Raw genomic sequence first — 11359 nt, forward strand, 5'->3', positions numbered from 1 at the left:
TTAGTGTGGCATGCCTTGATGTGGCTACCATGGCCATGGCTGAGATTCTGAATGCTATGAAAGTCCATAAGTGTTCTCCTTCAGTTCAGCTTGAAGCCCTTCGTGCTGCCTTGCTCTTTGTCAGTTCTGGTTGGTACTGGATCTCAGTTAGATCATCTTTTATTAAGCTGTCAGATTACTTAATTACTAAACCGATAAAAGAAAGTCATTCCTTATTAGAATTCCTATTATAAGTTTTAAGAAGGGAAATCTAATGTAGTGAATTTGAAATGTTTTGGCTTGTTTGCAAACTGTTCTTTCATTTAATATGAAATGTGGAAAGCAAGATAGTAGAAAAGAATTAAATAATCAAGAGAAGAGTATGCATTTCCTATATAATATTTATGTGTGTTTAGTTGAGAGTAATATATTTAATAATCATGTTTCCAAACAAAGAGCATGTTCAAGAATTTCACTGTTGATGCTGTAAAATAGAGTTCCTCATCTTTGTCCTGATTTAAACCCTGTTCAGCATATACACCCATAGTATTTATATGGATATTCTCTGGATAGTTTGGTTCCCCATTATTATCTAAAAGTTGTGTATGATTAGTTGGTAATTCTGAACTGTTCCAAGTGTGAGTGAATGCAAGTGTATGCATGAATGTGACTCATCAATACACATTATTTCTTGTTTAAACTCTAGTGCTACTGGTTTGGTCTCTAGGCTTCTCTGTTGGAGAAGTAGTTTGAAATATTCTTAAATGGATGCAAGGTGGTTTATTCTGAATTGAGATAATAATGTCTTGGGTTTGGGATGGAAGCTCTGACGTGTGTATTTGCTAATCTGGCAGTGCAAAGTGATCAGATGTAGAGATCCCAAAACAAGATATTTGACTACAGGCGAAAGAAGAATTGAGGACATAAAAGTGATTTTTTTTTTGTTTTGTTTGCATTATGAAACTGTTTTACAATAATCCTCATGTTAAGTTATATTTTCTTTTGGGCTAATTGAATGGAATACATTAACAAAGTATATATTCCAGATCATTTTGGTAGTACATGTTATGGACAGATTAACCTTTTTGTTGTTTGTTAAATTATTTGAAGTGTGGTGTGTCGTTTTTGTTTTTATTTGCTTTAGACAGAAGTGGAAAAACAAAGATGCCATTACAGTGTGACATGGAAGAATCTGATATGATCAATGTTACCTTAAAAGTGATTAAAAACCAATGTGTTTTAGAAGGAGCGCATACCCTTGTCCTTGATACTCTTAACAAGGTAATACTACATTTCTTTAATATTTAAAATAGAAATTAACTTTTTTTTTTGACTTTACATACTCCTTGTAATAAAAAAAAATGCAAATCCCAACTTATAACCCACATATAGTAGTAAACACTGAAGAATTCACAGCAAGCTGTTCTTTTTTTCCTTTGGTGTTTTTCAAGAACTGTATAATAGAAAATATGTAACTGTGAACTCCTAGGCACAATATTATTGCTTACAATAAATCAGTCATTATCTAACCCACTGAGTCCTGCAAATCATGCAAACTCCATGCAGGGAGGACCTAACTTGCTGCAAGCCAGCAGCGCTATGACTGTACCACTGTTCAGTTCTGAAAAAAGTGTTGGACCTTTCTCAACAGAGAAAATTGGATTTTTTTTTTAATTTTAATGTCCTTTTATCCACGGCGTGTGGTTCGTTAATTTGACAGCATGTAGATCGGGGTCGATTCCTGAGAGGGAGTGCAGTGGAGTGTGTACGCCTGATGAGCCCAGAATGAGGGCGAAACACGTGTCGTGTACTCTTTGCATTTATTTGACAGTAAACTATTTCAACCATTGTATGATCTGCTCCTCACAAACTGAGGGCACCGTGGCGGATGTTAGCAGATTGCTGGCCAACCACAAGCGTTACCTGGTAGGTAACCACCCATACAATCAGATTGTGACACAGACTACAAATGCCGTGAATATATCTATATCTATATATATATATATATTTATATATCTATATCTATATTTATATACAGTGATCCCTTGCTATATCGCGCTTCGCCTTTCGCGGCTTCACTCTATCGCGGATTTTATATGTAAGCATATTTAAATATATATCGCGGATTTTTTGCTGGTTCGTGGATTTCTGAGGACAATGTGTCTTTTAATTTCTGGTACATGCTTCCTCAGTTGGTTTGCCCAGTTGATTTCATACAAGGGACGCTATTGGCAGATAGCTGAGAAGCTACCCAACGTACTTTTCTCTCTCTCTTGCACTGACTTTCTCTGATCCTGACGTAGGGGGTGTGAGCAGGGGGGCTGTTCGCACACCTAGACGATACGGACTCTCGTCTAAAAATGCTGAAAGATTATCTTCACGTTGCTATCTTCTGTGCAGCTGCTTCCTGAAGCGAAATGCTGCACGGTGCTTCGCATACTTAAAAGCTCGAAGGGCACGTATTGATTTTTGACTGTTTTTCTCTGGCTCTCTCTCTCTCTCTCCCTGCTCCTGACGGAGGGAGTGTGAGCTGCCGCCTTCAACAGCTTTGTACCGGCGGTGCTTCGCATACTTAAAAGCCAAACAGCCCTATTGATTTGTTTGATTTCCTCTCTCTTTCTGACAGACTTTGCTCCTGAAGGGCACTCCTTTGAAGAGGAAGATATGTTTGCATTCTTTTAATTGTGAGACAGAACTGTCATCTCTGTCTTGTCATGGAGCACAGTTTAAACTTTTGAAAAAGAGACAAATGTTTGTTTGCAGTGTTTGAATAACGTTCCTGTCTCTCTACAACCTCCTGTGTTTCTGCGCAAATCTGTGACCCAAGCATGACAATATAAAAATAACCATATAAACATATGGTTTCTACTTCGCGGATTTTCTTATTTCGCGGGTGGCTCTGGAACGCAACCCCCGCGATGGAGGAGGGATTACTGTATATATACATATATATGTGTATATATATATATATATATATCCCCGCGAAGTACTGCTTTTAAATTTTTATTAAGAAGAAAAGAAAACCTTTTTAAATTGAGGGAAAATATACCAATAACAATTTGTTAAGGATCTGTTTTTTTGTGAAGCAGCCTTAACACAGCTTTTCTGCTGTTTTATAAACAAACGCCATATAAGGTCTTCCTTTTTCCTTGCTTCGCCAAGGAAGGAGCCTTTTTGTTTAATCCACGGGTTCTTAGCTTTTTTTTCTCTTTTTTTACGATTGTTATAGTTCTGTTTGTATACCACGTTGTCAGTTCAGCACTCCGGTTGTAATATGACCAAGCCGTGCAAGCTTACTGTTAAGAATGCAACGTATAGCTGTACAGGAGAAAAGCAATCTTGCCTCAAATCAATGGCAACCTTTTGTAGGTCTATGAAGTTAATTTAAACTTTAGGTTCACACGGTGCTTTCTTTCCGAAGTACCTGCACTCATGAATATGTCTGTATGCGTCAGTCGCTCAAATCCCCGCGCTTCGCACCGACGAAGTACTGCTTTTAAATTTTTATTAAGAAAAAAAGAAAACCTTTTTAAATTGAGGGAAAATATACCAATAACAATTTGTTAAGGATCTGTTTTTTTGTGAAGCTGCCTTCACACACCCTCTCCGCTGTTTTATAAACGAACGCCATATAAGGTCTTCCTTTTTCCTTGCTTCTCCAACGGAAGCAGCCTTTTTATTTAATCTACGGGTTGTCCGCTGTTTTTTTGTTCGTTTATTACGATTGTTATAGTTCTGTTTGTATACCACGTTGTCAGTTCAGCACTCCGGTTGTAATATGACCAAGCCGTGCAAGCACACTCTTGAGAATGCAACGTATAGTTGTACAGGAGAAAAGCAATCATGCCTCAAATCAATGGCAACCTTTTGTAGGTCTATGAACTTAATTTAAACTTTAGGTTTACACGGTGCTTTGTTTCCGTTGTGCTGTGTTCTACGTGCTGTTAGCTAAGACCCGGCACTTAAAAGTTTCTCGCTACAGCAATTTTTAATCCGTTACAAAGTCATCGAAAGTCTCGTTTATACCTCGTGTCTTCTCATTAAACTTGTATCTCGCGAATATGGTATTGCAAACGGCAGCGGAAGCGTTTCTCATTAAACTTGTATCTCGTGAATATGGTATTGCAAACGGCAGCGGTAGCGTTTCTATATACTTAATTTAAACTTACGTTTTACACCGTGCTTTGTTTCCGCAGTATCGAAGTGATCACTCGTGCTGCATTCGGTCAGTTCACATAAGCCGCTCTCTTGCGCCTTCTCAATTGTGTAATGAATGTTTTCTTCATCGCTCTTTGGGGCTCTTCCTTGTTTTCAGTTCACGTGATTACGTAGGAGGCGTGATGACGCGATACGTGACTCCGCCTCTTCCATTACAGTATATGGACAAAAAATAGGTTCCAGTTATGACCATTACGCGTAGAATTTCGAAATGAAACCTGCCTAACTTTTGTAAGTAAGCTGTAAGGAATGAGCCTGCCAAATTTCAGCCTTCTACCTACACGGGAAGTTGGAGAATTAGTGATGAGTGAGTCAGTCAGTCAGTCAGTGAGGGCTTTGCCTTTTATTAGTATAGATTGTGAAGGATGGATTAAAATTCTTTATGCTGAGCAAAGTAAGATGTTGAGTGAGTTGTTTAGTGTAAGAAATCACAATAGATTTTTTCTGAGTACTAATTAATCTGGTATTATTACTATTATTATTTTTATTTAATTTGAATAATGCTACTAAAACATCAGAGTAATTGTGAATCCAAAAATATTTGACAAACAAGTAATGACCTAGCAAGAGTGGTGCTTAACACTAGAATCCCTGAAACCTATGAAAAAACTTGTAATCCTGACCCACCTTAAATACCTTTGCATCTCTTCATCATGTCTTTTGTTTTGTACTCAAAAAGGACACACTCAGAATTGAACTGGGAACCTCTTGAATACGAATCAGCAGTTCTTAACGGTGCACCACCCAAGCAGTAGTGTCAGCTTATACACTAACCTTATTTCTTTTTCTATGGTTATATTCTTGAATAAAAGTGCACTTGTTTTGTTATACTTGTACCTTTTGTGAAAGTGTTTATTTGATATTTGGACTTAAGTCTTCACACATTATACACTTCATGTCTATATTTCGTCAATTATTACTAAAATATGAAAAACATTTCTTTTTTTTAGTTATGTATTCAACAATTCCTGCTTTGCATTTCATCCTACATTTACACAGATCGTTATACACCCTGAACACACATGAAATGTATGTATTTCAAACGACGATATATTATTTACCCTCTACAACTCCAGGCACCTAACGTACATATAAACAGACTTTAGCTCTGAGATTCTTCTCTGTGACTTGAACTGCATTGGTTTGGGGGTGGGGTTGGGTGGGGGTTGATAGCAGGCTGCTTGCTGCTTGCGCTGATCGACACATTTACAAACCAAAAGACGCTGATGGAGAGGTGTGAAGGAATTTAAGGTGGCCCGGGATTAAGGGTGTTTTCATAGGCTTCAGGGATTCTAGTGTTAATGACATTGTTCACAGAATGGGTCTTGTCCCAGACATACAGTATCTTTGAAAATCTTTGAAAAGATTCTATTTGTTCAGTTCCTTTTGCACTCTCCTGATTTTCTGGCTATTTTTGCAGCCAGAGGGCCAGGTTGTTAAATGAAAACATTTGTGATAATGGACAGACTTGGTTTGATATTACCAAGGCTTGAATGTAATAGTTTAAATCATCCACATATGTTGGGCCAAAAAATAAATGAGCGATAACCCATTAAAGTCTAGCAGAAATGGCAAGACCTCTGGAAGCGCAGATTCTTTATGGGTAAATATTATAGTAAATGGTCATCATAAGTTTAATAGTAAATAACATAATAATAGCCTTTAACAGATTGGGTGTAAGGAGTAAGGGAGTTGGTATATAGCATACTCACTGTAAGGGTTATTAATTTTTTTTTTGTAAAATAGCAGTGTTTATATATTATTTTTAAATATGGTATATTTCCTAGCCTTTTGAACATATTTAACATTAACAGAGGTAATTTTACACATGCAGCTTTCCTGCTTTGTACGGAATTAATTGCATTCAAAATTTAGAATCAATTTTTCATCCAAAACCTCTGTGTAATTTATCGAACTTCAGGAATTGTGCTTTTCTGAATGTATAAGGCCTTACATTCAGTTTCACTCTGATGTGTATAAAATTGTTTTAAATGTTTGTTCCCCATAGTAGTTAAAAAAAAAAAATGTCCAAACCCATGTGCATGGGTTTGAAGGAGGTAAATAAGCAATACCAAGTCATTCACTTCAAATCATTGAGGATATTCTTTTTGAAAATATGTAACACTAACTTGAGCTACCAAAGGAATGTAGAACTCCAACAACTTTTGTTGTCACCTGAGTGTACTACAGTCAATCACTTCAGCAGCCTTTCCTTTTAGAAGGTGAATTTTGTAATGCATATGTCAAACTGACAATATAATTGTATATGGAAGTTCATTTTTGGACCGTGACAGTAATATCAGTGATGTGTTGCAGAAAATTGACAAAACAGGCCAAAAATCTATCATTGTGAAATATCACTTCAGGCAGACAAAGCTTAGTTTATTGTGTTAAACACAGATAGGCAACTACCAGGTAAAAGATATGTTTTTGGTGTTCTCAGTGCCTCAGTTCTGTACTTTAGTTTTAAGTTTATGGTTAACAACAACATTTATTTCTATAGCACATTTTCATACAAACAATGTAGCTCAAAGTGCTTTACATGATGAAGAAAGAGAAAAAAGACAAAATAAATAATTAAAATTAGGGAACACTAATTAACATAGAATAAAAGTAAGGTCTGATGGCCAGGGAGGACAGAAAAAACAAAAAAAAAACTCCAGATGGCTGGAGAAAAAAAAATCTGTTAAGGAGGTTAATTGCAAACTAAGATACATTTTTGAGCTATCATAAATGTTTGTTTTTCAAAAACAGTACATTCCAGTGGATTGTTGCAGTTCATATTAATTTTGACAAAATTTGGGTAATTACTATAGATTTGCATTCTTTACTTTTCTTTTTTGTGGCTTTTTCTCTAATTCTGTTGTTTTCTTCCTGTAACTTATAACTCTGTTGATCTATTCAGAAATCATGTTACCTTCTTTTTTTCAGAGTTGAACTTAAAACATTCACATTTTGTTTAAACATGGATACTCTGTTATTTTGCAACTCTCCGTCAGAGTCTTTTGTCTTGTAAATGTGTCAGTAAGCAGCAAGCAGCCCTATCACATCCCCCCACTGCCGCACAAAGTTTTCTCAGCTCAAGTTTGTTTACCTGCATGTCAGTTGCTTAGGGTTGTATAGAGTAAATACTATATTGTTATTTGGAACACATGCATTTTATGTGTGTTCCGTGTCTACAGCAATCTATGTAAACACATTGTTAAAGCAGAAATGTTTTAATGTTTTAGTAATAACTGAAAAATTGTAGACATGAAGCATATAATGTGTGAAGCCTGAAGTCCAAATATCAAATAAACACTTTCACAAATGGTACAAATATAACAAAACAAGTACATTTTTTTTTTTTTAATATTTTTATTTTATTAATTTTCATTGTAATCATTCCATACAAACAGATCAATTTATAACCCAACAAATATGAAGACTAATCAAACCCCACCCCTGAGAAGGAGAGCTTAGCTAAAGGAAAATTGCTTTAGGCTTTTTATTAAGGCAACATTAAACAAAAGAAAGGGAGAAGTAAATATCTATGTAAATAAGAGATGGAGAAGGGAGTTAAAATGCAATAATAGTTATTTCTCTTATTCTAAAATAATATTGATTAAATCCTGCCATGTTTTGAAAAAATGTTGTACAGATCCTCTAACTGACAATTTGATTTTTTCCAATTTCAAATAATATAAAACATCGGTTTCCCACTGACTTATAAGAGGAGAATTAGGATTCTTCCAATTTAACAAAATAAGTCTGTGTGCCAAAAGTGTAGTGAATGCAATCACAGTTTGCTTGTCCTTCTCCAATTCAAGTCCATCTGGAAGAACACCGAACACAGCTGTTAATGGGTTAGGAGGGATTGTGATACCAAGGCTGTCTGAGACAAGTACATTTTTATTCAAGAATATAACTACAGAAAAAGAACCGGCGTTAGGATGCGACATTGACACATCTTTAATACGACTGCTTTGATGGAGCAGCGGTAACAACTGCTGACTGGTAATCAAAAGGTCACGAGTTCAATCCCAGACGACTTGTTTTGAGAAGTGAGCTGCTCTTATTCTTCCTATTTTACAATCAAAACACACATTTGATTTGAGTCTGTAACAGCTGGTGTAAATTTATGGTACTTCTAAAGGTTAGCTTTGGTTTTTTTTTATTCAGTTTTATTCTCCCAGTCATGTTCTCCCCCCAATCTGACACTGCTGTTTTCACATAAAGATGCGCTATAGCACAGTTGAACTCAGATGATGACGAGGGTTCTACATAAGAGTGTTTGGACTGTATTTTTCTCAAATGTTTATTGCCCAATAGACATACATTCAATTTTTGAAGAATGGCCATAAAGGACAGCAGCTAATAGTAATTAGTGATTATTTATAATTCCAATTCTCCATTACATACTTCCTCTAAATTGCTTTTGTAGTTGGTCAAGAACAGTGAATGTAATACTTCTTAAATGGACAAAGCACATGTTTCTTTGTGGAGAACTGGCCATTGATCTTTGCTTCTTGGAGCTACAGCTTGTTTATTATTGACATTGTTGATATGTGCTGTGTGTATTGTACATTAGTGGTTGGAGTTTCTGTTATTGAGTACTTTTTATTCTGTTACATTACTGTTAATTTAGTATTAAAACCCTTGTTCATATGTTAAATTAGCAAGTATCCAGTGGAACCTTTTAAGGAACTCATATGGTATTATACATGCAGTTTCAGATTAAGTAGTGCTTGTCCTGATATATCAAAAGTGTAAGTCTTTTTAAACATTCAGAATTTCATATAGAAAAACCACAATTATGCTATAATTGCGCATGCATCAAAGATATTTCTCTTTTTCTTTTTAGTTTATTGGGAGCCCAGTCATTCAGGACTGTGGATTGCGTGTTCTTTGTTCATTGGTTGATTGTTCTGGAGCACTGGAGCTAATGGCTCAGCAGGGGGCAATTGACACCATTCTACACACTTTGCAGATGTACCCAGATGAAAAAGGTGAGTAAGAAATTAGAGCTAACTTAAAGTGATTGTCTTAACTATTACTTCAGTGAAACTATTTTTTTTAAAAGGAAGTGCAAAGCTGAATTAGCATGAATTTGTTCAGAATTATATTATAAAACGTAGATAAGAAGTTGTATTTTGTTCTCTGATAAATGTGTTGAATATGGCCACTGTCAAGATTTCAAGTACACAAGTTATTTGCCTGTAAATTGCTGCTGATCATATTTTACTGTATGTCTACTGCTGTATGTGTGTATCTATTTCTCTCTTTAACTCTGTGTATGTATGGTTATATATATAAAGGGTGAGTCAAAATTACGATAACACTAATGATACTGCTATGTATATACAGTAATCCCTCCTCCATCGCGGGGGTTGCGTTCCAGAGCCACCCGCGAAATAAGAAAATCCGCGAAGTAGAAACCATATGTTTATATGGTTATTTTTATATTGTCATGCTTGGGTCACAGATTTGCGCAGAAACACAGGAAGTTGTAGAGAGACAGGAACGTTATTCAAACACTGCAAACAAACATTTGTCTCTTTTTCAAAAGTTTAAACTGTGCTCCATGACAAGACAGAGATGACAGTTCTGTCTCACAATTAAAAGAATGCAAACATATCTTCCTCTTCGAAGGAGTGCGTGTCAGGAGCACAGGCTGTCACAGAGATAGAGAGAAAAGCAAACAAATCAATAGGGCTGCTTTTAAGTATGCGTAGCACCGCAGCACAAAGCTGTTGAAGGCGGCAGCTCACACCCCCTCCGTCAGGTGCAGACAAAGAGAGAGAGAGACAGAGTTTGTTTTTCAATCAAAAATCAATACGTGCCCTTCGAGCTTTTAAGTATGCAAAGCACCGTGCAGCATGTCGTTTCAGGAAGCAGCTGCACAAAAGATAGCAACGTGAAGATAATCTTTCAGCTTTTTTAGACTAGCGTCCGTATCGTCTAGGTGTGCGAACAGCCCCCCTGCTCAATCCTCCTACGTCAGGATCAGAGAAAGTCAGCACAAGAGAAAGAGAAAAGTAAGCTGGGTAGCTTCTCAGCCATCTGCCAATAGCGTTCCTTGTATGAAATCAACTGGGCAAATCAACTGAGGAAGCATGTACCAGAAATTAAAAGACCCATTGTCCGCAGAACCCCACGAAGCAGTGAAAAATCCGCGATATATATTTAAATATGCTTACATATAAAATCCGCGATGGAGTGAAGCCGCAAAAGGCGAAGCGCGATATAGCGAGGGATTACTGTACTTATATACAATTTTTGTGGACAATTTATATGCCACATATGGTACATGTGTTGAACATGATGGCGAACAGGTTGAGACATTCCTGTAAATCATCTTGCACATTTGAAGTATGTTTTGTGAATAAATTGTTTCTGCCATTCAAATCTATACTAATAAAAGGCAAAGCCCTCACTGACACACTGACTGACTGACTCACTCATCACTAATTCTCCAACTTCCCGTGTAGGTAGAAGGCTGAAATTTGGCAGGCTCATTCCTTACAGCTTACTTACAAAAGTTAGACAGGTTTCATTTCGAAATTCTATGCGTAATGGTCATAACTGGAACCTGTTTTTTGTCCATATACTCTAATGGAGGAGGCAGAGTCACGTATCGCGTCATCACGTATTACGCCTCCTACGTAATCACGTGAACTGAAAACAAGGAAGAGATTTACAGCACGAGTCAAACGCGGGAACGAAGGTAAATGACATTAATTGTTGAGTGTCTTTTAATACTGTGTAATTGTTGAGTGTCTTTTAATACTTTGTAAGCATACATATTAACAGATGTGCAATTAAATGTGTGCATTTACGGAGTGATTTCTCAGGCTTAAAGCTCGAAGTGATCACTCGAGTGAAGGCAGCTTCACAAAAAAAACAGATCCTTAACAAACTGTTATTGGTATATTTTCCCTCAATTTTAAAAGGTTTTCTTTTCTTCTTAATAACAATTTAAAAGCAGAACTTCGCCGGTGCGAACCGCGGTGATTTGAGCGACTGACGCATACAGACATATTCATGAGTGCAGGTACTTCGGAGAGAAAGCAACGTGTAAACCTAAAGTTTAAATTAAGTTCATAGACCTACAAAAGGTTGTCATTGATTTCAGGCAAGATTGCTTTTCTCCTGTACAACTATATGTTGCATTCTCAAGAGT

At 36.5% G+C, this 11359-nt stretch overlaps 1 protein-coding gene across 3 annotated transcripts in view; it reads left to right on the forward strand.

Moving 5' to 3' along the window:
• Positions 1-11359, forward strand: part of lrrk2 (leucine-rich repeat kinase 2) — a 305946-nt gene that overhangs the window by 134562 nt on the left and 160025 nt on the right. For all 3 annotated transcript variants that reach the window (XM_051934956.1, XM_028812383.2, XM_028812390.2), the window contains exons 13-15: positions 5-129; positions 1124-1260; positions 9041-9185. In XM_051934956.1, the coding sequence (XP_051790916.1) occupies positions 5-129; positions 1124-1260; positions 9041-9185 (407 nt within the window). The remainder of the gene's footprint in view (positions 1-4; positions 130-1123; positions 1261-9040; positions 9186-11359) is intronic.

The sequence above is a fragment of the Erpetoichthys calabaricus genome, chromosome 1, assembly GCF_900747795.2.
Source record: "Erpetoichthys calabaricus chromosome 1, fErpCal1.3, whole genome shotgun sequence".
In the NCBI taxonomy this organism is placed as follows: Eukaryota; Metazoa; Chordata; class Cladistia; order Polypteriformes; family Polypteridae; genus Erpetoichthys; species Erpetoichthys calabaricus.